The sequence below is a fragment of the Thunnus thynnus genome, chromosome 14 (assembly GCF_963924715.1).
Source record: "Thunnus thynnus chromosome 14, fThuThy2.1, whole genome shotgun sequence".
Classification (NCBI taxonomy): Eukaryota; Metazoa; Chordata; class Actinopteri; order Scombriformes; family Scombridae; genus Thunnus; species Thunnus thynnus.
Window position 1 is genome coordinate 30268833 of NC_089530.1, and position 27882 is coordinate 30296714.

The 27882-nt window shown below is 38.9% G+C and overlaps 1 protein-coding gene across 1 annotated transcript; it reads left to right on the forward strand.

The window, feature by feature from the left end:
• The first annotated feature begins 264 nt into the window (after window positions 1-264).
• LOC137197479 (melanopsin-A-like) lies at window positions 265-27841 on the forward strand. The gene is made up of 10 exons (XM_067610922.1): window positions 265-708; window positions 5251-5384; window positions 7797-8000; window positions 12021-12192; window positions 12400-12576; window positions 14123-14230; window positions 17743-17938; window positions 18151-18315; window positions 19380-19439; window positions 22086-27841. The coding sequence occupies exons 1-10, from the start codon at window positions 572-574 to the stop codon at window positions 22248-22250; spliced, it is 1518 nt and encodes a 505-aa protein (XP_067467023.1). The 5' UTR covers window positions 265-571; the 3' UTR covers window positions 22251-27841.
• Window positions 27842-27882: the final 41 nt, after the last annotated feature.

A 27882-nucleotide genomic window follows, 5' to 3' on the forward strand; every position in this document is an offset into this window, starting at 1 on the left:
CAGCGGGAGTAAACCAGCATGTCAAGGTCCAAAGAAGTTTGAGACATTTTTTTAATAAACCTTCAGTTAGTTTCTCAGTCAGATGAACCAGCTGCTCCTCTGACTGACCTCCGTCTGTGATGAGCTCTGCCTCATACTTCTGCCGGCAGAGGAGTAATTTATGCCGTTAACGTGGCAACAGGGGAGACGGGATGAAGAGATGAGAGATATGATGGAGAGGGAGGGAGGGAGGGAGCCCCGAGCAGGTTAATTAGAAACAGTGATGCTCAGGACGGGAAGATATTAGCGTTTCAAAGAGAATTAAGGCTGGTAGCTGGTGATCAGGGCGGTCTGTGAATGTGAAGGTTTAATAATAATGGCCCTGATATGAACGACCTTTTCATCTTTGCACACTTTCATGTTAATTCAGCAGATAATAAGACTTAAAAAACTGTTTAATACATTCAGATCATATTCTTTTTTTTTTTTTTTTTTAAATTAGATGAGCTGCTTCTCTCTCTCTCTCTCTCTCTCTCTCTCTCTCTCCATGCAGCATCTTCATGTCCTTCTGTGTTTTGTCCTCTAGGTGGCGATGGTGCCCGAGCCCCCCCACCCCTTCCCCACCGTGGACGTGCCCGACCACGCCCACTACACCATCGGCTCCGTCATCCTCGCCATCGGCATCACCGGCATGGTCGGCAACTTCCTGGTCATCTACGCCTTCAGCAGGTGAGTCTGATCCTCTCACGCTGCGTTCAGGGGACGACGGGAAATCAGAAACTACAACTTCCTAAAAACTCTGAAAGTTTATGCTTTAATGGATTTAATGGTTAATTGAAAATCTTTTTTTATTTTTTACTTTTTATGGAATGTAATTATTTTGCTGACTACATCTTATTTTAAGGTTTTTGTTTATTGATTGTTGTTTGAGAGGAAACACGTTACGTTCAACTGACGCAGTAAACACAAATAATCTGTAAGACAAGATCTATATCAGTTATTAAAGAGCAGAAGTTACAAGAGGAATATAAAATAGTAACACTTAGTTTACACACTGAAACTGATAAATAACCAAAGTAGAGATGTTTACATTATAAACTCTGCGTAGAACGACGACATCTTCTGAATAATTTCAATTTCATTTGATAACAGATCATAATTTAAAGAGTTTGATTCAGTCTTGATGATACAAACTACAAAACATGATGTTTGTACCTGATTTTATGTTTAATTGAACCAGAAAATATTTGAGAAAAGGCTTTAAACTCAGTGCTAACATTAGTGTGTGTGTGTGTAGCCGTTAAATTCAAATAATATAGAAAAGAGACCAGTGTGTATAAATAACACAGGTTTACACTTTAAAAATACTTGCAATATGTACGCTGCATTTTTAACGTTTTCCTGTGTCATTTAACACTGTTGGTTACGTTTAGGCACTTGGTTAGGATCAGAGAAAGATCACAGTTTGGGTTAAAACACAGTAAGAATGTGATGGTAAAATCGTTGGGTAGGTGGTTTCCAACACTGCTCTCCTGTTGCTTTGCAGCTTTTTGCCAGCTAACACCAACACGCCTCCTTCTAAAAAGGCAAAAAATCACCTTATAAAACGGTAGAAAGTCGCATTATATGACGTCATTTCTCTGGAAATGATTGTTGTATCACCTGCATGTAAAATTGGACTTCGGCGTATGAACTGTACATAATGTGAAAGTGTAAAGTCGTGTTATTTGTAGGCAGATTAAAGGAGAACGGGTTGAGTTTATATACTATATTATTAGAACTAAAGCCGTCTTATCTCAGATACGTGCACATGATGCTCAGAGATAATTAGGAGACACAAAAGCAGTGATCAGAACTTCTCTTTTCCTCTTTCGGGGTGCAGTGTTCTTCTGTCTTTCTCTGAAATCTTCTTAAAAAGTGGTTTTTCCGACAGTCCGTCTGCACTCAAACATGCTGGAAGGGAAACAGATCATCTCAGCCGCGTGTTTGAGGAGGAAATAATTGGTCTGAGCTGCTGTTTCGCCTCTAAACCTTCACCTGTAGACTGAGAGGAGCCGCCGCTGTGATGTTGAGCTGTGAGAATCTTTTAAAAGCTGCAGAGCTTTTCAGACGGAGGTTGAATCTCCTGCAGACCTGTGTGTCTGTAGTGAGTCATCACCACCCAACGTCTATCGACTCCGGCTTTTATCTTCCATCACCGCTCAGAAGTCTCTGAAACACAGAATCTTTTGAAGTAGCTTCACCACTTAAAGCCAGTTCGACCCACTTATTGATCGAACCGTTTATGGGACATTTATTGATCTTTCATTAAAATCAGAGCTGCTCCATCATGAATGTTCCATCGATTACAGTTTATTTTAGAGATGAAGCAGCTCTAAGTAGTTTTTCACATGATTAATTCAGTATTTACCTGCAGAAAACACTTAAAATCAGTGCTGGAAAGTACTTAAGTACAGTTTTGAGGTACTTGTACTTTACTTGAGTATTTCCATGTGATGCTACTTTCTACATCTCAGAGGGAAATATTGTACTTTCTACTCCACTACATTTATTTGACAGCTTTAGTTACTTTTCAGATGAAGATTTGACACAATGGATAATATAACAAGCTTTTAAAATACAACACATTGTTAAAGATGAAACCAGTGGTTTCCAACCTTTTTGTCTTTTGACGTCTTACAAAAAGCAGTGTGTAGTCGGGGTCACATTTCACATGTCTATGAGTTGTTAACAGCTCCACCAAATAGTGATTTTTCCCTCTAAACTTCTCACATGCTTTCATTTCAATAAATGTTCAAATGATCCAATATTTCAGCAAAAATCAAAGATTAGAGAAAAAGTCCAAAAACTGAAAACAGATTTGTGTATCAGAACTTTGTTTTTTCTTCTTTCCTCTCCCATTAATCATCTCACGACCCCTCAGATTTATCTGCTGACCCTTTGGAGGGGCCCGACCCCTAGGTTGGGAACCACTGGACTAAACTAGCTAACTGTATATAAAGTAGTGTAAACTAGCTCCACCTCCAGCAGCTACAACAGTAACATGCTGCTCTAACACTGATGCTTCACTATTAATAATCTAATGATGTCATATATAATAATATATCAGTCAGAGGGACCAAACCACTACTTTTACTGCAATACTTTAACTACATCAAGCTCATAATACTTATGTACTTTTACTGCAATACTTTAACTACATCAAGCTCATAATACTTATGTACTTTTACTGCAATACTTTAACTACATCAAGCTCATAATACTTATGTACTTTTACTGCAATACTTTAACTACATCAAGCTCATAATACTTATGTACTTTTACTGCAATACTTTAACTACATCAAGCTCATAATACTTATGTACTTTTACTGCAATACTTTAACTACATCAAGCTCATAATACTTATGTACTTTTACTGCAATACTTTAACTACATCAAGCTCATAATACTTATGTACTTTTACTGCAATACTTTAACTACATCAAGCTCATAATACTTATGTACTTTTACTGCAATACTTTAACTACATCAAGCTCATAATACTTATGTACTTTTACTGCAATACTTTAACTACATCAAGCTCATAATACTTATGTACTTTTACTGCAATACTTTAACTACATCAAGCTCATAATACTTATGTACTTTTACTGCAAAACTTTAACTACATCAAGCTCATAATACTTATGTACTTTTACTGCAATACTTTAACTACATCAAGCTCATAATACTTATGTACTTTTACTGCAATACTTTAACTACATCAAGCTCATAATACTTATGTACTTTTACTGCAATACTTTAACTACATCAAGCTCATAATACTTATGTACTTTTACTGCAATACTTTAACTACATCAAGCTCATAATACTTATGTACTTTTACTGCAATACTTTAACTACATCAAGCTCATAATACTTATGTACTTTTACTGCAAAACTTTAACTACATCAAGCTCATAATACTTATGTACTTTTACTGCAATACTTTAACTACATCAAGCTCATAATACTTATGTACTTTTACTGCAATACTTTAACTACATCAAGCTCATAATACTTATGTACTTTTACTGCAATACTTTAACTACATCAAGCTCATAATACTTATGTACTTTTACTGCAATACTTTAACTACATCAAGCTCATAATACTTATGTACTTTTACTGCAATACTTTAACTACATCAAGCTCATAATACTTATGTACTTTTACTGCAATACTTTAACTACATCAAGCTCATAATACTTATGTACTTTTACTGCAATACTTTAACTACATCAAGCTCATAATACTTATGTACTTTTACTGCAATACTTTAACTACATCAAGCTCATAATACTTATGTACTTTTACTGTAGTAGGCAACACAGATTTTTTTCCACTTTTTAAAGAAGGAGGAGAAACATTTCTCATCTTTCTTATCTTATATAATGCCTCCTGCATGTTTAGGAGTCCTGACCGGTGCAGAGCTGCAGGAGATGAAGGTCAGGCAGAGAAACATGTTTTGCTTGACGACAGTCGACTCGTTGAAAGATTGTTAAGATGAAAAAAAAGGATGATTTTAGACCTTGTGTGTCCGGAGGAGAAAACAAACTCCGATTCTATCAGAACATCAGAGCCTGAACTGATCAAACTAAATACTGTAATTATAAAAAAAGATAATATGTCTAATTTATGAGGCGTCCTACACTGACTGTCAGAGAGGAGACGGACTACCAGGAAATGATGATTAGTTCTCTTACAGTTTGAAATATTAGACTATTTATTCAGTGTAGGTTTTGTGTGTACACATTAATACATTTTAAGGTTCTATGCGCAAATATATGATGCTTAAATTATAACATGATGTATCATAGACTATAGAGAAGCTGCATCTTCCTTGTTACAATAAATCAGTTTCTGCAGGTAAAGTGGTTTTTTGTTGCTTATTTTCATCAAACTTTCCTGAAGCATCTCTCTTCTCTCTGGACGTCTCCTGGAGACTCCTAAACATCAGCAGAGATACGAGTCATTTCCAGAGTTAATAAAGCTGATAAAACTCTTTTACTCCTCGTCCTAAAAGTAGAACCAAAAAAAAAAAAGTGTCACTGACCATTTTTGGCCAGTTGGTAGTGAAATCCTGCCCTGAGAGGCTTTAAATAAAGACTCCAGACCTCCAGTTCAGATATGTGGTGCTTCTCCAGGTTTAGTTTGGACCACAATCCTGTCTGTCTGCCATCTGGATCAACTGTGTGTGTGTGTGTGTGTGTGTGTGTGTGTGCTGCAGGAGTCGCAGCCTGCGGACGCCGGCCAACATGTTCATCATTAACTTGGCCATCACAGACCTGCTGATGTGTGTCACCCAGACGCCCATCTTCTTCACCACCAGCATGCACAAGAGGTGGATCTTTGGAGAGAAAGGTACCTGAAGGTCGTCTTTAATAATCAAATGAATAATATAAAACACAACATAAACATGTGTTGACCCGCTGTTGACAAATCAGAGATACGACTGCAGGAAACAACAACAACAACAACAACACCAACAACAACAACAACAACAACAACAACAACAACAACAACAACAGGACTGAAAGAGGCTCAGCGTGTAGGAAGCTTCTCCTTAAGAAAACTACTAGTGTGAAAACAAACTTCAGTTTCCTGTACAAAGACCTTCTCCCACTGAGTCCAGTTCAACAAACAAACAGGGACAACGTCTGAGGACTGGTGGACTGGTGGACTGGTGGACTGGTGGACTGGTAGACTAGTAGACTGGTGGACTGGTGGACTGGTGGACTAGTGGACTGGTGGACTGGTGACTGGTGGACTAGTGGACTGGTGGACTGGTGGACTGGTGGACTGGTGGACTGGTAGACTGGTGGACTGGTGGACTGGTGGACTGGTGGACTGGTGGACTGGTAGACTGGTAGACTGGTGGACTGGTGGACTGGTGGACTGGTGGACTGGTAGACTGGTAGACTGGTGGACTGGTGGACTGGTGGACTGGTGGACTGGTGGACTGGTAGACTGGTAGACTGGTGGACTGGTGGACTGGTGGACTGGTAGACTGGTAGACTGGTAGACTGGTGGACTGGTGGACTGGTGGACTGGTAGACTGGTGGACTGGTGGACTGGTAGACTGGTAGACTGGTGGACTGGTGGACTGGTGGACTGGTGGACTGGTAGACTGGTAGACTGGTAGACTGGTGGACTGGTGGACTGGTGGACTGGTAGACTGGTGGACTAGTGGACTGGTGGACTGGTGGACTGGTGGACTGGTGGAGGGACACACAGCCCGACTGGGACACAACAAAATAAACAGAGTTATGACCTCAGGCTGGACACCATCAACAGATGATAAATTAGTGAAAACATGCAATTTGTTTTAAGATAATTAATAATTTTCAGTTATATTTCAACAACACAGAAGTGAAGAATCTTCTAAACTTTAATTAGTGAGAGAAAGTACAAAAGCACAAATAATTACACAAAAAGTTAAGAGTCAAAACTCAAAGTTCTGAATATAATTAAGAGTTTTTTGTGTGATTTTAAAGTTATAATCTGTCGCCAGTGAAAACAGTGATGTGTTTACGTCTGAGCCTCCAGAGAGACGCTGTGAGGTCGTTTTAATATGAAAGCAGCGAGACGTGTTGATTTACTGCTTTTTATTAATTAAATTCACAGAAAGTGCAAAAGCAAAGAGTCATATTTCACATTAAATCCTTTCCCACAGTTTGAGTGTGTGTGTTTAAAGGGTCAGTTCACCAAATTAACCCCCCCCCTCCCCAAAAAAAAAAAAACCTAACACAGTCATGTCACTTCCCTCCAGTGGAATCTGTCCCTGCAGATAGTTTCGGCCCTGACGTGGAGGAGTTCATGTCTGCTGCTCAAAACATTAAAAAACTGAATTTAAAGAGAAACTTTCAGTAAACTTGTTTTCTTTTATGTGACAACCAGTTTCTCTAAAACATGAAAACTGTCTTACAGATGTAAATCCAGATGTTTATATAGAAACATGTTGGTCTTCACCTCAAGTTTTAACTTATGAGCAGCTCTGTGTCCCTCTGACCCGTCACAGCCTCCACTACTCTAAAAATAGTAACTGGACTATATATATGTATATACATATATATATATATATATACATACATACATATATATATACATATATATACAACTACAGCTGCAACAATTAGTCGATTCATCTGCCATTATTTTGATTATTAAAGGGGACATATCATGCTTTTTTTGTGGTTTTCTGTTATTTATATCCTGTTCCTTAAAGAGACAGGAGCCTGTTTCAGACAGAGGCTGAACTGAGGGGCTGCATAAAGGACCAGTAGAAGATAAATAAGAAGTTTTTAACTGGAAATCATGTAAAGATATTCCAGTAAAGCCCCAGAATATAAATATAGAGCTGGAAATGTGCAGAATATGAGTCATTAAGGTCAGTTTTAAAGAAGAAAATCCAAACGTTCTCTTATTTCAGCTTCTCAAATGTGAAGATTTGCTGCTTTTTCTTGTCTTAACTGTACAGCAAATGTAATGTTTTTGGTGTTTCAGACTGTTGGTCGGACAAAACAAGACATCTGATGACATCACTGTATGAATATGTGAACACATAGAAAACTAAACTAAACTAAAGGTCCTGCAGGTGTTTTGGTGAAAATTCACACTAAAAAAACAATCCTGATCTGATTTGTGCTGTTTCACACTTGAACCTAATGATAAATGTCTGTTGTCCACGTCCAGCTGTGACTGTTGGTCTTAAATAATAATAAATATGTCAACAGGAAGTGATTTTAAACACATTCTCTCTGTGTCTGCGTTCAGGTTGTGAACTGTACGCGTTCTGCGGCGCTCTCTTTGGGATCTGCTCCATGATCACGCTGACGGTGATCGCCATCGACCGGTACTTCGTCATCACTCGGCCTCTGACGTCCATCGGGATGTTGTCATGGAAACGGGCCCTCCTCATCCTCATGGCGGCCTGGCTCTACTCTCTGGGCTGGAGCCTGCCGCCGTTCTTCGGCTGGAGTGAGGAGACACAAACACACACACATTTATAGTACATACAGACTTTGTGTTGTTCTTTTCTAATTAATAAACGGCTGGTAAACATCCGGAGCCGCACACACACACACACACACACACACACACACACACACACACACACAAACATCCTCAGGCTGGAAGTGGCTCCTAACTGGCTGAGTGAGGAGAAACCTAAAAGACGCTGACGCATCAGTCGAGGAGTCGAGTCGCATTCTGTCAGTCGAATCGCCTTTTTTTTTTTTAGCCACGTCATTATAACAGAGAAAACGCAGCGTGACAGCATGACAGGCTGTAAACTTTTACAGATTCTTGTCTCTATAAATGACCTGAATACATAACTGTGATGGAGACAGAGAGAGAGAGGGACGATGGAGCGTCCCCGTGTCTCTACTGATCAGCAGAGACGCTTCGTGCTGCGTTTGGATTTTCACTTTGTGTTTCTCTGACTGTTTAAATGTTTTCACATCACAGACGATGAACAGCAGCATTAAAAGTCTCACAGGTTCAACATGAGACACGTTGGCAGGTGCGCTTGGTTTTAACCGTGATAACCGGGTGGAGACGTGAATAATATTTCTGACAGGAGGCTGTATATTGGATTGGATGAGGATGGTGTACGGTGGGATGAAGGGGGTCGATTGCCGGGGGATGAATGGGAGCTGTAGGTTGGTCCGGGTCATGTATGGTGGGCTGGATGTGGGATTGAGGAGAGGGATGATGGGGGTCGATGGCGTTGGGACGACCGGGTACCAAATGGAATCACAAAGAGGCTGGAGCGTCCAGGAACCCGGGGGTCGAGACTCGGGGTGGGGGACGCGTGTCTCGATGAGCTTTCTGCTTCGTGAGAACTGAGACGAACGGGAGAGAAAGGAGTTAGACACGCTTCTAGTGAGAGAGAGGGGCGTGATCTTGTTCCTGAACCTTGTTAGAATAATAACTACATGAAAAAGTCATAATGTTGTTTAGTATGTCGGCCTAGAAGAACGACATATATGTAAAAAAAGATCAGTCTGAATATATAGATGAGAATGTGAGAACGTTTTTTTTTTTAACTTATTTTATTTCCTTTTCTCGAGTGCAGTCGTTCAGAACAATCAGCTTTTCAGATATTTACATTAATAAAGGTGTGAATGAAGCAATGTTAAGGGTCCGTTCATGATTTTTGACCTTCCATCATGTGTCCATCATCCATACAGCCACTATCAGTGCACAAGTAAATAAAATGAATAACAATAATAATAATAATTAAAAATATAATAAATTAATTAAATAAATAAATAAACAAATTTTTAAAAACAAAGCAAAACAAAAAAAAAAAGAAAGAAACACTAAAATGTTTTATGAATCCTAAAGTTAGACCGTACTGTCGTCATGACAACCAGCCGCAGCCGTCACACGCACACTCACTGTTTTTGGAAAAAACACACATGTAGGAATTTAAGAGTGTTCGTAGAAACACTTCTAACTAACTCTAACCGTCAATACGAACTCATGCCAGTCACTGTTCAAACCTACAGAACTTTATTTAAACTTTAAGATCGGACAGATCCATATTTCTATTTGATGGAGCTTTAAAGAAACATGTTTCTGGTTTAAATGTTTCTCTCAGTGTAAATATCACAACACAGTTTCATTGAGGAGTTGGTTATTTATACAGTATATATATATGAAACTACCAGACGGTGTAGAATAATTTTAACAACTTTAAATCTTGAGGGGAAACCGATCCGGACAACGACACGATAAGAGGTTCGCTTGTAAGATGGATGGCTGCTCTTTAATCTTCTGTTCTGCCTCAAAGCTTCAGTTTTATCAAAATTATTGTTCATTTACCTTCAAAATCTCATTTATTATCAGTTCAGCTCAAGTTCACTCACACACTCTGTCTACATGTGGTGTGTTTCTTCTCTCACCTGGTTTTCATTCTCCTCAGTTTTAGTTGTTTTTTTTTTAATGTAATTTATAACTTTTGGAAAGAGCAGAACTCTCATAAATCATCCTCAGTCTTCATGGAAAAGCTTCCAGTGCAGATATCACGTCATAAATATACAGGTTGTTTTTTTTAGCAGGTGTGTGATTTATGTGTCTGAGGTTTTACACATATGAGGACAAAATGTTCTCATGAAGAGATAAAGAAAGAAAATGTTTTTTCTTCACGTCTTTAAGAAGTCGATTCAGGAGTTTATGGGTTCACGTCTGGAGCGAGCGGAGGTGAACGTAGTGAATGAATGTTCTCACGAGTGCAGTTTGACTTTTATTGTTATGATTATTTCACAGTCTGAGAGTGACGACGACAGACTTTAATCATCAGAAACTCACAGTGAAGGACTTTTAGATTCATTTTCTTCCACTCAGGAAGTCAGCAAGTATTTCAAAGTCAGAAAATTACAAATTGTATATTAAGGACATAAATTAATTATGTGAGGGGTTTAACTTATAATGTGTGACACAAAATATTAATTTCTCTCCCCAGTATTTGAGTCAGCTGCTGAAAAGTACATTTTTTCACATCTGATTTTATTTCAGAAAAGCAAAAGGACATCCTCATATTATAAAAACACACTTTTACCTCCAAACGTCAAACTATTTTTGGGAAGTTACCAATGTTTGTTCAAGATGTTTTTTTTTCCTTCTACATGAAAATTTAAGCACATCACTGGAAGATAAAGGAGGATGAAGATGTTCAGACTATCCAGTAGAATATGAATCAATGCTTGAATTAGTTTGGAAACAATTCTGACAAGTCTGAGTAACAGTTAGTTCTTATTTCTTATTTCAGTGATGTTTTCCTGAAGTCAGTTCAGTTTTATTTATAAAGCACCAAATCACAACAGAAGTCATCTCAGGACACATAGAGCAGGTGTAGACTGAACTTTAATCTACAGAGACTCAACATTCCTCCATCAGCAGCAGGAAAAACTCCCCTTTAACAGGAAGAAACCTCGAGCAGAACCGGACTCTAGGTGGACGTCATTTACCTTGACCGATAGTCTAGGCCTATAGCAGCATTACTAAGGGCTGATCCAAGACGAGCCTGGTCGGCCCTAACTATAAGCTTTATCAAAAAGGAAAGTTTTAAGCCTACTCTTAAACATAGAGAGAGTGTCTGCACCCCGGACCGAATCTGGAAGATGATTCGACAGGAGCCTGATAGCTGAAGGCTCTGCCTCCCATTCTGCTTTTAAAGACTGTAGGAACCACCAGTAAGCTGCATACTGGGAGCGCAGTGTTCTAGTGGGATAATACGGTACTATGAGCTCTTCAAGATATGATGGTGCCTGACCATTAAGGGCTTTATAAGTTAGGAGAAGGATTTTAAATTCTATTCTAGATTTTACAGGAAGCCAATGTAGCGAAGCTAAAATGGGAGAAATGTGACTAATAATAATAATAAGTATCGGTAGCAGTGGGCATCAAGCTGGACAGTAGTCAGTCTGCAACTGAAGGTTTCCTGTGAGACGAGAAAGTTAGTAACATGCATTAATGGTACATGAATGTGTACAGATGAAGAGGAGAGAGGAGCTCAGTGCATCATGGGAAGTCCCCCTGGCAGTCTAGGCCTATAGCAGCATAACTGAGGAAGATCTTGCAGGTCAATAATAACAAAAACTTGCAAATGTGAGTGTGACAGCTTCTCCTTTTGCTTTGTGTCCTGCACCTGAACCCGACTAGACTGTTTCCACCTTTTTCACTTTTCAAACATAAATCCAAACCTGCACTATAGGTGTCTACAGCAGGACTCCAGTTAACCCCTTCACACCCACTATGAATGCAGCTGCAGGCGGTGGGATCTGAATCCCTCTGCTTTGACTGAAGGTCAAAACTGAAGCATCGGAGCACAGACACGTCCTGGTTAAATACAGCTGATCTTCAGTGTTTTTATTATGCAAACAGAAGAGCTTGTAAAACATGACAGGACATTAAACTGTGTGTGTGTGTGTGTGTGTGTGTGTGTGTGTGTGTGTGTGTGTGTGTGTGTGTGTGTGTGTGTTCGTCCTGCAGGTGCGTACGTCCCTGAGGGTCTGCTGACGTCCTGTACGTGGGACTACATGACCTTCACCCCGTCGGTGCGAGCGTACACCATGCTGCTCTTCATCTTCGTCTTCTTCCTGCCGCTCTTCATCATCATCTACTGCTACGTCTTCATCTTCCGCGCCATCCGCAACACCAACCAGTCAGTGTGTGTGTGTGTGTGTGTGTGTGCTATAACTAGATATTTTAAAAGGAGCAGCTTTGTTTCTCCTGGATTTTACATTTTGTTTTGAGTGTTTGTGATTCGAAATGTTTTAATGTTATTATGAACCTCGAGGGACTGAATGTTAGTTAATATAATGTGTTAACAGGTACAGCACTACAGGTGTGTGTGTGTGTGTGTTTTCAGGGCTGTGGGGAAGATTAACGGCAGCACTCACAGTCACGGCAGCAGTCGAGACTCGGTGAAGAGTTTCCACCGGCTGCAGAACGAGTGGAAGATGGCGAAGATTGCTCTGATCATCATCCTGCTCTACGTCATCTCCTGGTCGCCATACTCCAGCGTCGCCCTCACCGCCTTCGCCGGGTAAAACAGAACCAGCAGCAGCACCATCAATAAAATCACTGTCATGTTTTAAAAACTAAAGTATATCAGAGGGATTTGTTTGTTTCCTACAGAAAATGTTGCTGAAGGTTTAATATTTTCTGCTCATTCAGCAGACAGAGCTGCAGTTCCTCTAATGTCCACTAGATGCTCCAATAAATGAACGGAAAAAACCTCCAATTTCTGCCAAAAAAAAGTTGAAGTTCAGCCCTCATGCATGTTCATTTTGCACTCCAGTTCACCACCAATCACTACAACCTCAATAATAAACATAAAGCTGAATTATTACCTGTCTGACAATGTTGACAACAACTGAAAATGCAAAAGCTTTGTAACAATAGAGTTGATGGCAGAGCTGTTGTATTGGATTGGATTAGATTGCACAGGTGTTCCACTACTACTACTACTACTACTAATAATAATACATTTTATTTGGAGGCGCCTTTCAAGTCACCCAAGGTCACCTTACAAGAAATAAAAGCACGTGGGGATGGATAAGAGTCCAGCAGAGGTTGAGCGGAGGGAGCGGGAGGGAGTGTATTCATGAAGGAGGGTGTGGAGGTAAGTCGGGGCTGGGTTGTAGAGAGCTTTATAGGTGAGGAGGAGGTTTTTGTAGTGGATGCAGTATTGTACAGAGAGTCGGTGAAGTTGGATGAGAACGGGTCGCATGATTTGGGTGATGATCCGGGCGGCCGAGCTCTGAATCATTTGCAGTCTGTTGATGAGTTTGGTGGGGAGTCTGGTGAGGAGGGCGTTGCAGTAGTCAATGGATGTGACAAATGAGTGAACCAGGATCTCGGTGCTGGATTGGGACAGTGATGGCCGGAGATGTTGCGAAGGTGGAAGAATGCAGTCCGGATGATGTTTTGAATATGGGGTGCAAATGAGAGGGTGCTGTCCAGAATGACACCGAGGCTCTTGACTTGGGGGGGGGGGCGGTGGCAGCGGTGGGTTTGGAGATGTAGACCTGTGTGTCATCGGCATAACGGTGAAACTGGACTCCATGGTGACGGAGGAGAGTGCCTAGGTAAATGGTGAAAAGAAGTGGACCCAAGACTGACCCCTGGGGGACAATTAAGTGCTCACTGAGTGTATATTCTAGCTGTTTCTTCATTAATAATATTACAGGAACTATTTCTTCATGAGCTCTTTGTGACCTATTGTCAGTCCTCAGTAAATGGGTTTCACAGGAATTTCTACAGATCCAAAGATCCGTATGCCTGGAAATCTTCTTTGACTTTGGGTCTTTTCACTCATTTAGGGTTTTTAAAAAATAGAAGGTTTGACCTTCAGAGCTGAAGAAAAAGCCTTCAGGTGGAATAATTCAGCTGTAATCTTGTTACAGTTTACTGTCATTGACGCAAAAAAGGTGAAACCAAGAGTGACTCCATGTTTACTCTGATTGGTAATGAGTTTGAACACAAAACAGAACTAAAAGCTTACAGAGATGTTTTTGTGTGTTTAGTTTCAAACTAAACTGTAACTAACTTCCTCCTGTTCTGGTTTCTTGTTCTGTTTCCTGCTGCAGGTACGCCGACATGTTGACTCCTTACATGAACTCTGTGCCCGCCGTCATCGCCAAGGCCTCGGCCATCCACAACCCCATCATCTACGCCATCACACACCCAAAGTACAGGTAACAACATCACATGACCCACCCAGGGTCATGCTGTTGTCCTGCTGACTGTTACAGTCAAAATCTCTCCGTATAAAACAAAGTCACGCCTACATTCACAACGATTGGCTCTTATGTTACAGCTTGTGATGCTACAGTCACTTCCTGTTTACAAAGTTGGTTGTTTCTTATTAGACTATGTTTCCTAGCAACAGATTTAGTGTTTACTAGTTAAGACATTTCTTAGGTTTTACTGTAATGGTACTTGATATAACCGTAATATTGCTACACTGCGCTATAGACAACCACTATGTTCATGTTTTTCTTTTTTTCATGAGATGAGGTCTTTCTTGTTTTACACTTCAATGCATGTGTGTTGAATGTTTGGCGTCTCCTGTGGTGCGATATACGGTGGCTCCGGAGGATCCCACCTGCCTGGAGCCTCTCGCAGCTAGCATCCAGGCTAACAAGCTAACCTGCTAACCAAGCTAAGCCCTCGTAATCGGGAGTTGGTGCCGATGCTCGGTAGTTAAAAACACGTCTGTATGAATATTTTGTCTCGCTTACATGTTTAAACTCTCCTGCGTCACCACACAGCCAGGCAGGCCGCTGTTTAACCTACTAAAGTAGTTTTCCACCAATCATACAATCTAAAGGTGCGTCCAGCTAGACTCTGTTCATAAATCACAGGTTTAAGGGGACTCGGCTGTAGGCCAACGTTGTTTCCACCACAACACGATTTAAAGTGTTTTCTGTGTTCGTCAGGTGCTGCTTCTCCATTCAGCCGACACATAATCACACTAACATACTTTGATTTCATCAAAAAAGAAAATAAAAGGTGCTAATAACACATATGATCACATACTGCGCTGTTGAGCCACTTTTAATCACTGCAGAGGAAATCCCTTCATGCGACGGCCCTGAAATGACGAGTTTGAAACTAGTTAGTTGTTACTGAGAACTTTAAGACTTTACACACAAACTTAGTGATGGATCTGCAAACAGATGGTGCAACACAGTCCAGATCTCAAGGAAACTAGATCTGATTTTAATTTGGTTTATTACTCTTGAATTGATAATGATATATTTCCACATTTTTCAGAACATGAGAAGGAGAAGAGACTTATCTGAGCTCTTTAATACGAGCCTCGAGTTGTACAAAGTGTTTTAATTTGACTCCAGCTAACCTTCCCGCTGCGGCGCCTGTTCTTCTGTTTTTCATCCGTCAGCTCAGTGAACCGTCACGCTGTACGAGAATCGATCCCATTAGAGAAAGCTCCGCCGCCGCGGCCGTAAGCGCTCTAACACCTCAGCTGAACCAACCGCTGCTCCATTAACCTGAATGTTAACTGGGCTGGAGAGAATTAATCACACACACACACACTTTAATGCAGGACACATGACCTTCATTGTTGAGAGATTTTAAAAGCTGCAGGATAAAATTAAACTCCAGATGTCAGTTTTGTAAAACGTCATGATGAAGGAAACGTAGAGAAAGAGCTTCAGTTAGACTCACAGTCAGGAGTTTTGATATGAATACTTTACTTAATGCTCACTGTAATAACTAATCTTTGATGTAATGTATTTTAACATGTGAAGGCAGAGAGGAGTGTTCAGTAGTAGTGAATAATAATATAGTGAATAATTGTGTTTTATATCTAAACATAATACATCTGTAGCTATTAGAGGTCCTCTAATGGTGGAAAGACACACATGAATGTCTCAAACATATGCAGTGAAGGTTGTAGATCAGATCAGCCACATCAAAGGGCCAGATGTAACTTTTAAATGTAACTAAATGTAATGTAAAATAAATGTAACTACTCCTTAATGTTAAATAACTCTGAATGTATTACTTATTCAAGTTACAAATATTATATATATATATATATATATATATACACATAAATATATACATATACATATATATATATATGTAAAAAAAAATATGTTTGCTTGTTGCTTTGTAATTATAACATAAATCTTTTTAATTTGTCAGGTTATGAAACCCACATTACTCCAAACTATCCTAGAGAATAAAGAAAAATAACATCAAACACAAGTTATGACATTAACTTTGTTCAAAACTTTTTTGTCATAGTTGAGAGGGGCAGAATGTTTTTGGCATCCTTCGCTCCGTGTTTGGTAGATCGTTGTTCTCTTTGACCACAGACGCCTCATAACACAGAAGACAAACCGGTTTTTCTCCTTGAAGCACAAACATGTTTTCTCCTTCCCGTCTTCCTGCCTTCCGTCTGCATCAGTTCTTCTCTTTCTGGACATTTTGGGCTCATTATTTATATTTCTCAATTCCACTTGTTGGGAAAATCGCATTGATGTGGATACGTTGCAGTCTAGCGGCGGGATACCGTCACTTCCTGGGTAACATAATCGGCATGCATTGTGGGAAATGTAGTTTTCGGTCAATGCCTGCTTTTGACTTTTTTTTTTTTACAATCAGACCTTTTTCTCTCGCGGGCCACATAAAATGACGTGGCATTGACATTGAATAAACAACAATATTAGATGTTTTTTTCAGAAAACTCTGGTCCTCATCTAAACACATGAAGACACACAACAAACTGTTGAGAAAGGTTCTGATCCAAGGCTGGATTTTTACTCATTAGTAGATTTACACATGTTAATTTTTAATGAGGTTTTCTTACTTCTGGAACAGAACCTGGAAGCTCCAGTTTGACTTCAGCTTTCTATATAAGAAACAGCTCATATACACGACATCCGGTGTTACAAATCAACTGGTTCTCCTGTTGAACATGTTACCTTTGATTGTAAACGTCGGGCGTTTCTCATGGCGACAGCAGATGATCCAATCACGGAGAGGAAACATTGCTGACCTTGCAAATGCCTGATTGTGATATTATTATTATTATATTATTATATCACTCTTAATTCCGTAGACTAGACTATCCATCTGATTAATTCAGCTTATTGATGGTTTATTGATGGTGTGGCTGCTATCACTGCAATAACAGTGGTCACAAGTTAATCTAGCAGAGGTATTTTAAAACCCAAAGATAATATACGGTTGTTTTTGCTGTGTGTTTGGGTATATTGGTAGTTCTCAAAGCCTCATCGCTCAGTGATGCAGCACAACGTACCGTCAGTTTTCCTTCAGCTTTAACACCTGGTGTCGAAACCCAGTTGGGGAGTTTGTATTTTGAAGAAAATACATCAATATATGGTTAAGAATATTTCTGATCTCAAAGTTTCATTGAACTCCATAAACCATAAGCTGAATAAATCAGATGTCTAGTCTATGAAATTATGAGTGATATAAAATCATAATCAGGCATTTTGCAAAGTTTCCTCTCCGTGATTCTAACATCTGCTGTTGCCATGAGAAACTCCCGACGTTTATAAACAAAGGTAACCAGTTAACAGGAAAACCAGTTGATTTGTAACACCGGAGATGTTTCAGTCTTCAGTCGGGGCTGGACCGCTGCCTTCCTCTCCTGATGATGGTGTGTTGATCAATGCTTTGTTAAACTATAAATCTCTGTCCATCTCTTCAGGGTGGCGCTGGCTAAGTACATCCCGTGTCTGGGCATCCTGCTGTGTGTTCATCCTCGTGACCTCCGCTCGGCCAGCAGCAGCTTCGTATCGACACGTCGCTCCACTGTGACCAGCCAGACCTCTGACATCAGCAGCCAGTTCAGACGGCAGAGCACCAACAAGTCCCGCCTCTCCTCCGCCTCCGACAGCGAATCGGTGAGCTCAGACAGCTTTGATGGACAGCTGTGTGCTTGTAGTTAAATGTTAGCTGAGACGCTGCTGAGGTTCAAATTCATCAACAACTGCTGTTATCATCACAGGAGGGCTTTTATGTTGAAGTCAGACACACTTCCTTTCATTTGAGTTTGACTCTTCTTCTCCTTCTTCTTCTTCTTCTTCTTCTTCTTCCCCTTCCTCTTCCTCTGCAGGGTTTGACAGACACCGAGGCTGATCTGTCCAGTATGAGCTCCAGACCCGCCAGCCGCCAGGTGTCCTGTGACATCAGCAGAGACACTGCAGAGTTCCCCGACTTCAAACCTTCCTCCAGCTTCAAGTCCAAGATGAAGAGTCACGACTCGGGCATCTTCGAAAAGGTGAAAACACATCCATCTTAAACAAATTATTAAAAAAAACAGAAAAAACAAATGTGGAGGGAGGAAGAGGAGTTCAAATACGAAGGCTTCCTGTATATTTTAGAGCTGTGAAGCAGTTAGACTGATCAGCTGCTTTTAGCTTTTATCAGGCTTTTAAAACTAAACTTAAAACGTTAAGTCGTCTATGTAGGATTTTAACTTGTTAATGGTTTTTAACTGGTGTCTCTTTTAGCTGTGTTTACTTATTTTGTATATTATTTACATAGTTTTTGTGTCTGCAGCTTCCCTGATAGCTCGTGCTCTGCACCTGGAATGAAATGTGCTATATAAATAATATATAATATTATATATTAAATATATATAATAATAATAATAATAATATTAATATAAATAAAGTTTTGCTTGCTCGCTTAGCTAAATGCATACAAAAATGGGCAGAAGAAATCAACATAAAATTGATAACTTATTGTTTATTTAGGAAAAGATTATAAATGTGTTAATTCAAGTGTACAAAAAGAAGTTGAGGTGTTTTAAGCTTTAAGTTTTACACCTCAACATGGGAACCACTAACAGGTATAATTATATAATAAATAATATGATAAGTACTATGAGTGCGGCTAGAATGATGATTGACAGGCACACTAAGGTTCAGGAGCTTTCAGGCAGCATGAAAGCAGCAAGACATTAAACACCAAAAATCATTTTAGCCTTCATGCAGATTATTAACATCACTTTGATGATGAAGATGAGTGGGGTCACTGGAGGAGGAGGTCTGAGGGTCAGTCGAGGCTGCTCTGAAAACATAAAACCTTTTTTTCATAACACCGGTGTTCACGTTAATCTGTGTTCTGTCTGGACAACCAGGAAGTCAGAGGACGCTGCTCGTTAATCTGCTTGATGTGTTTTTCAGCTCAGAGCAGAAAATCCTCTTAGATCATTTCTTATTCTATGAAGGTGCATTAAAGTTCTGATTAGTGATGCTGAAATACGTTTGATTAAAACTGATTCAGGGCTGATAAACTCTGTCTTTGCATTTAATGTTTGTTTGTTTTTTCTTCTTCCAGACGTCCTACGACACTGATATCTCCATGGCAGGAGTCAGTGAACGCAACAGCATCCCAAATGTGAGTAACAGCATTTATCAGCCCTCTGAACACAGCAGCAGCACCAGTAAAGCAAACTGAATCTATTTTCAATGAGAGGGTATACAACAGTCTTTAGAGAGCCTGTAAAACAGTAGTCCTCGCCTAAGGAGTCTGGAGTTAGGTCAGGTAATGGTTTAGTTTACCTCCTCTGAACCACTTAGCTCCAAGGCTAACCAATCTGATATTGAATCTTTTATCAGAGAAATGCACAAAGATTTCAGTTGAATCTAAAACAATTTGTCAACATCAGTGACTGGTTGAGTTTAGCAAATAAAAAGTGTTGATTCAGGTCATCTAACAGTTTAGCCACTAAAACTGTTTGCTCCAGATTAGCTCACGTTTCAGTTTAGAGGCTAACAACATTTTTGTTCAGCTGCTAAATTATCTTGATGAGGATTATCTGATGCTAAAATGTGTTTCAGTTTACATTTAACAGTAAACTGTTGAAGGTAAACAGTTGGGTTCAGGTTTGTTAAGAGCCCAGTTGAGCTGCTAAAACATTTTAAGATTAGCTAACAATTAGTTACACGTGGCTAATGCTTCAGCTGTTAAGCTAATGGTTTAATTTAGCTGCTAAATTATGTTGATGAGGATTATCTGATGCTAAAATGTGTTTCAGTTTAGCTAAAGGTCAGTTTACCTTTAACAGTAAACTATTGTTTTTCGTGTGTTTGTTTGTTTCTTTCTTTCTTTCCTTATTATTACGCCACTTAAACAAGACTTTGCCCCAATTTCGGCCCCTGAACAAACGCTATCTCCTCCGAGGGCGTTAATGGTATCAGCTTCAAACTTTAATACATGACTTATGACACTATGCTGAAAAAAGTTGTTAAAAACTTTGTAATAACTTGAACGGTTTGGATTTTATAAGCCCTGAAAGTTGCAGTGCCACATCACCCTTACAATGTAAACCAATGGGGAGGCAATCTATGGGCATGAACTTTGTGTCAAACAGAGGCTTCTGACGTCTAAACTATAAATCTGACCACTTTCAAACCTGTATCAATGGATTCGCCACGAAATTTCCTACTAAAATATGATTTTTAATGTAAGATTTGGCCAAAGTCATGGGATTTATGAGGAGGTTTCATAAGAAGCGTACTCTAACATCCTCCTCTCCAACTGCTCCTGGTGATGTCACTCCCTCAGTGCTGTGAAACATTCCGCAATACACACTCATTATAAAATCACAGGAGGAGCAAGAAAAGACTTTAAAACTCACACTCTAATATCTCAAAAACAGTAAAAGATAGAAAAAACATGTAAATTCAAGATTTGTAGGTCAAAGTCTTGTGACTCTTTTAAAGTTCAAATGAAGTTTGTATCTAAAACTATGTGGAAGCAGTAAATGTTCAAAAAGGTGTGGGTTCACTCACACTCTCCATTCAAATATATGAGTATTTTTCTGTGTCCAGCTGCAGTTACTTATTGTCTCTACACACCTGACAGTACACATGTCAATCACACTTTCAAAATAACTTGTAAGAAATATCCCTCATTTTTAAAAAGCAAAATGATCTGATCCTGACGGGCCAGAGTGCGAGGTCCCGACCAACGCCGCTTGCAGCTTTAATTACTTATTATTATTCTTTTAGTCTAGAGCAGAGGTCTTAAAATAAAGTGGTTTGGATCATCTGGATCAAGTGCTGGATAGTCTGATGGTCATGACGATGACTCTACAGACAAACTGACATTCAGACACGATCATTAACTCTCTGCATGCTTTTATCAGTGTAAATGTCAGCGGTGACTGAGTTTATCAGCAGGAGTCTGTTTGACATTATCAGTTCTGACTTCCAGAGGAAAAGACAAAGCAGCCTGCAGGTGATGTCATCCATCTGGCTGACAGGAAACATGTTTGTTTAGTCGTGTTGAGGCAGATGAAAACATGGCAGCGTTTATCTGCTCTGTGTTGAGTCATATCTCACCTTTAAAACAGAGATTGAGATCAACTGCAGACACATGTTTTCTCTGAGGATTTATTTGAATGTTTAGTCCTTCAGTCCACAGTTTTGTTCCAGACTGAAATATCACAACTGTTACATGATGAATATTACTGACTTTGGTGACCCTCTGACCTTTCCTCCAGCGCCACCAGCAGGTCAAAATTTTGCTCATATTGTGGAAAAATGGGAATCTCTAATTCCTGCATATTACAGCAGCTCTCCACTGTAGAAATACTGTGATTATTATTTAGTTGTCTGTATCTCTGCTGTGAGCTGAGAATTGGTTTTGTTCCATTTTTTTCAAGCTGCAAACAAATTCCACCGACTCATTAAAGAAAAGTGGAAATGCTAATTAGCAAACATGCTAAACTACGATGGTGGACACGGTAAACGTACCTGCTAAACATCAGATTTATTTTACATCTGTTATCTTCAGATCACAACAATAACTTCACGTATGGATTGCTTGTGATATCAGCTTTGTAGAAAATGATATCATACACTATAAAGTTATTTTTAAAGTTATTAGTAAAGATGAATCTTGTTTTTGTTGAGTTGTGGTTCAGTTTTTGGTGATTAAGTGTAGATCAGTGTTCTGAAATGATCTTTCTTTACTGTAAAAAAGTACTACTTTATTAAATTTAACTATTAAATTGTTTTGTGTTTTCCTGTCTGACAGAGCGCCGATATCGCAGACGGACACGTGATGAGAGGCACGATTGGTCGGATCCCGAGCATCGTCATCACCTCCGAGACCAGCCCCTTCCTTCCCATTGGCCGAAACGGCTCACGCTCCGCCCGCACCAAGTCAGCCAACAGCAACACGGGGGCGGGGTCTGGGTAGAGCCCCGCCCTCCCCAGCAGCTCATCACCTGACCAGCTCACGTCCAATCAGAAACCAAGAAATCAAACTCACAGACGAGGTTTACCTGAAGCTCAGCATGCAGACAGAAACAAAGAGGTTTAGAGAAGTTATCTCACTCGCTCCTTTCGTTTTATTTTTAACTCATTTTTAGAGAAAAAAACGAGCTCTTTACAAACCAAACTGGACATTTGTGCAATATCACCTAAAGAGCAACTTAATACTCTGTTTTAGCTTGAACGCATCACCTTCACATAGCAAAGAAATGCATTTACAATCCAGTTCAGACCAAAAAACAAAAAAAAAGCCAAGCGGCGCGTCTTATGGTTTCATAGCTGTGATTCAAGTTTCTTAAACAGAAATTTAAAGACAAAAAAGGAAATAGTCAAAAATGTCAGATATAAACTTTAAAGTAGACGTGATTTTTATTCTTTTCTATTAAAAAATGAAACTATAATAATTCAAAAATGAAAAAAACAGACGCTTTTTCCATTTTCTTCTCCGTGTCCATCACAGTTTTACACTTCAGTTCTGTCTGCTGGCGGTGAAACAGGTTTCACGTCAAATTACGTCTCTAAATGTTTTATATGTAACGTCAGTGAGCGCCTGGGAAAATAAAACCAAACTCACAGCACTGATTATTCCTGTTTTTAAATGTCATGACAAGGGGAATGTGGCCCAGATCGGAGTCAAAATTAATGTTTGCTTTTTTTTTCTGTCTAGAGCAAAGGTTTTCAAACTGTGATGTATAACTGCAGAAGCTGCCTGAGAATCATCACATTTGTTAAGTTTTCTTCAGTATCAAAGTGATCCAGTGATAGTTAACAATGAAAACAAATGTGGTTTAAAAAAAAAAAGGAAGGACTCAAACTTCAGCCCACAAATACCAAACTGAGACGGAGGAAGGTGCAGTTGTTTCAAATTTGTCTGACCAATGATGACGGCAAATAACCAAATGATTTCTGTTGTAAACAAAACTGGGACCACTGAGGGTAAATTATATGTACACTCATATATTATAAACTCCAGAAAGTGTTTTCAGTGTTAAGTTGCCCTTTAATAATACTGTGATTGATTGGATTTTGGTATTTTACCTTTAAATCCTTACTTCTAGTATTTTTTTAATATGAAAGACCTTGCACACCTGCACAGGTAGTTATTCTGAGTGAGCAGATCTCTGTGTAAAGATACATTACAGTACAAAGTCTTAGTCTCTGAAAATAACCAGACACCTGTGTGTGTGTGTGTGTGTGTGTGTGTGTGTGTGTGTGTGTGTGTGTGTGTATAATCCCTTTAACATTAAATCAGAAGACTGTAATATGAGTCTTTTATAGTAGTGAAGCCAGACAAGTACGTTTAAGTTTTTACCCAAAGAAAACAGTTTTCCTGCTCCTGACTCCTCGTCCCTGACTCAGATCGTTTCAAACAGGTTTTTAAAAGTGTTGTATTTGTCTCTTCAGGTGAGTTCCTCTGAGCCCTTTTGCAGAAATGTATTTACTGTTTCAGGAAAAAGTAAAGTATTAACATGAGATGACTGTCGGTGTTGAGATGGACTTTAATTTTCTTGCCACACTATGTGATTTCTCTACAAACTGTGTGGTTTTCTGTTTGTGTTCTTGTGGTCTGTTGCTTTTGATTTGTTTATCTGTGTTTTTCCGGCTCAGTCCTGTGCAGAGTGACGTGACAGGTGGAAAGTTTTTCTGCTTATGTGAGTAAACTAAAGGACTGAGATGCCATATAAACCTCACAAAAAAAAACCACAGTATAGGTCTCAAACGACCTGTAGTTACGTTTACACCATCTAGTGGTCGTAGTAATTATGACCCGCAGTTCAGATGACGTCAGTATAAGGTGACATGATGAGATGATTTTGCCTTGTTAAGAGGAGGCGGGTTGGGTGGATAGATAGTTAGTTAGAGTTGACTGTCATGTTTCCAACTACGATTCAAGACATTTTTTGAAAAAACGTTGTGGTGTTTACTTTTGCCTTGATGACGGAGGTTCTAACTTTTGGGAAGATAAACCACTTTTCAAGTGACCCAAACTGTGATCTTTCCCTAAACGTAAGCAGACCTTAACCACAGCATCATTACTGTTTAACAATGATGTTAAGTGAAAGCAGCGTATTACAGTCCAACGGGTCGTTCTAGAGGTCGTTCTTACTACGGCCACTAGATGGCATAAACGTAAATATTGGTTGTTTTTTGCCAGCTGAATTTTCAACCTATACTGTTGTTTATTATGAGGATTTGTTGTGTAATTACTCATTTAATTTGAAAACCAAAGGCCTTCTGATTGACCGATCGTTAAACCCGTCCCTCGCATAGTGATTGTCCAATTATAGCTTAGCAACTGTAACTAGGCAAGCAAGAGTGATGCTCAGTTTATAAAGAGCTTGGATGGTGGTTTCTTGTTTTTTATCCTCTTCAGAACTAAAACAAAAGTGTAAAAAGTGGGTTAAACTATGTGTTTATGTGCTCGACTGTCAGCTTTACACCACCATTATATCCAGGACGTTTCACTCTAACGTTACTTATTTTGTAGGGTTACAGGTTAAAAAAAAAGCACCAATCACAACTAGTGCACCCACCGTGTATATTTCCCCACGGTGTCAAAGCTGCTCATACAGTGTAGCTTCACATTAGCAACATCAAACACATCACTTTGTCCTCATTTTAAACATCTTTGATGGAGTTTTCTGTAGCCTGCGTAGAAAAAGAGACAAGCTTGTTAATCAACCTGCTGCCTCCATAAAGTTTTGACAAATTGTGATTCTAATGTGATCAGAACAAACATTTTTTTTTAGAAATGATGATAACAACATGTACGACTTGTAAAGCCAGACCTGCCTCCAAAGTATGACGTTTTAACTTTCATGAACATTCATAAATGTATATTAACATTTTAACATATTTTTTAAAACCACAATTAAAGATCCCTTCAATATAATTTCATTTATAATTTCTATATTAAAGTTCCACATTTCACAGAATTCTTGCCTGAGATTCTTGAGTCTGTCACTGAAAGACATCCAGCAGCTGTTTGATTGTTTAGTTAATCAGTTAAAACAGGTTTAAGGACACAAATTATTATTCAAGGTGGAGCATTTTTATGTCTTAAAACATGTGTGGAGGGAATCTTTAAGCAATCAGAACAAAATATAAAGGCAGTCATCTCCACCAGGTTGTCTGGTTGGAGAAATATTGAACAGAAGAAGACAAACACCATTTTTAATAATCAGTTCCTACTGAAATGTGTCCATTTTATTTATTTTTTTTTAAATAACTGGTAAAACATCTTCAAACCCACAGCCAGCGTGGCCTCAAACATGGGATAACGTCTGAGATAAGATTCTTAAAGGAACTATGCAATATTTTGAGAAATCCTCTCGTCATCAGTTGAAGTAGAGTGAATTAGTGTAATGTGGGACATCTACGCTGACATGCATCTGTCTCTTCTAACACATTAACAAACAGAACTAAACCTGGTGTGTAATTGAAGTCACATGACTTCACACATGTGATGCATTGAAGCAATGTTGCCAGTTATCAGATTGTAATGAATGATATATTCATGCATCAAAATACACTATAATATGGTAAAAACATGTTTTGTTTTCATTGTCTAGCTTTGGAAAACGTTCTTAAATTGGTGAAATGTTTTGTTATTTCTAGGCAGATTATAAATGTATTATTACCAATATTAATACTATTATATTACTATACGATTTGTAACAAGAAAACATTGTAAATATTGACCAGAGAAGGTTTTATCGTATGAATTAAGATGATTTAGACTTTTCAGCGTCTCAGTTTTCAGCCTGAACCGTCCCGCATCAGGAAAGGAACATGTTTATATTTGATTATTTCTTCTCTGAGTGTGATATCTGTTTTCATCTTTTCTGATATGATCAGATAACACTTTGGGTGTGAAATATATTACTGAAGTGCCAGTTGCAAAACAGGTCCCACTTTACTCTAATTCACCCTATATTTATTCCTGTTTTGCTTCCGGTCTTTGTGCTAAGCGAGGCTAAACACGTCTTGGACCATCATGGATAACATCTGAATAAGATGAATATTAATAGGATTTTTCCAAAATGTAAAAGTTTCTCCTCATCTCAGTGAGTCCTGAAAGCCTGAGGCCTGCAGAAGCACTTTTTAAAACAAGAAACCAGATGTTTTAAATGTTTTTAAAGTTTCCCTGCGTACTAGTGATCAGTGTTCACTTTGTATTTTTTCTCTTTGTTTGTGTTTTTCTTTCCTTTTCTTACTTATATTCAAAGTGTGTATCTTGCTGAAGGGCAGTGTTGTGGAATGTGACCGTGATGTTGTTGGTGTTTGTACGGGGGGTGAAAAGGGACATAATTGTTGATTGTAACGCAGCTGTTGAGCCAATCTGACCTGTTGGTCTGTGTGAACTTATGTATTCCCAGAAGTCTATTTGAATGTTTCTATAAAAGAACACAGAGATAATATGTCAACTCATGGGAGGAAGTTTTCATCAGTTCATCCAAGTCAACAAACAAACTTAAACAAAACCTGATTAGCATAAAAACAATTGGCTAAACTTTTCACAAATGTAACAGGTCAAAATAAACTGTATAACCGCTAAACTGAGTCATTAGCTCATGTTAATGTGTTAATAAATACTCAACCTGAATGAAAAGATAATTTAGCAGCTAAATTAAACCATTAGCTTAACGGCTGAAGCATTAGCCACGTGTAACTAATTGTTAGCTAATCTTAAAATCTTTTAGCAGCTCAACTAGGCTCTTAACAAACCTGAACCCAACTGTTTACCTTCAACAGTTTACTGTTAAAGGTAAACTGAAACACATTTTAGCATCAGATAATCCTTGTCAAGATAATTTAGCAGCTGAACAATAATGTTGTTAGCCTCTAAACTGAACCGTGAGCTAATCTGGAGCAAACAGTTTTAGTGGCTAAACTGTTAGATGACCTGAATCAACACTTTTTATTTGCTAAACTCAACCAGTCACTGATGTTGACAAATTGTTTTAGATTCAACTGAAATCTTTGTGCATGTCTCTGATAAAAGATTCAATATCAGATTGGTTAGCCTTGGAGCTAAGTGGTTCAGAGGAGGTAAACTAAACCATTACGTGACCTAACTCCAGACTAACTAATGTTTTAGCTGTTAAACAGTAATATTACCAAACCAACACCACTTTGGCAGCTTTGGTTCAGTACTTGGAGTTTTAGATGTTGTTATATTCACTCCCAGGTCTTCAAGCTGTTAAATCTTTCTGTCTGAGGCCTGCAGACAAACCTCACTCGTTTCCTAATCATTCCTTCTAACGTCTGATGACTGAACGTATAATGCGGCTCATGTTTAATGCAGTAAATCTCTGCACACTGAACACCAGTGTTGAATATACAGTAATTATAATGAATATAAATGCAGATGTTTGACAGGTTCTTGTGTATTAAAGTTTCTGTTCTAAAAGACTGATGTTTGAAAATGGGAAGAGATGATTTATTGTAAAACTCCTGTTTACTTCAGTGTTGCTTTTATTTATTTTTCTAAATAAATATCTATTATTCACCATATTCAGTGTGGAACGCCTGTATTTGTGCTTTCATCACTGCAG

Bases quoted from the DNA above. Each gene is read 5' to 3' on its own strand.
- LOC137197479 (XM_067610922.1), top strand. From the start codon at position 572: ATGGTGCCCGAGCCCCCCCACCCCTTCCCCACCGTGGACGTGCCCGAC. The intron at 709-5,250 runs GTGAGTCTGATC...TGTGTGCTGCAG, and splicing joins GTCATCTACGCCTTCAGCAG to GAGTCGCAGCCTGCGGACGC. The intron at 5,385-7,796 runs GTACCTGAAGGT...GTCTGCGTTCAG, and splicing joins GTGGATCTTTGGAGAGAAAG to GTTGTGAACTGTACGCGTTC.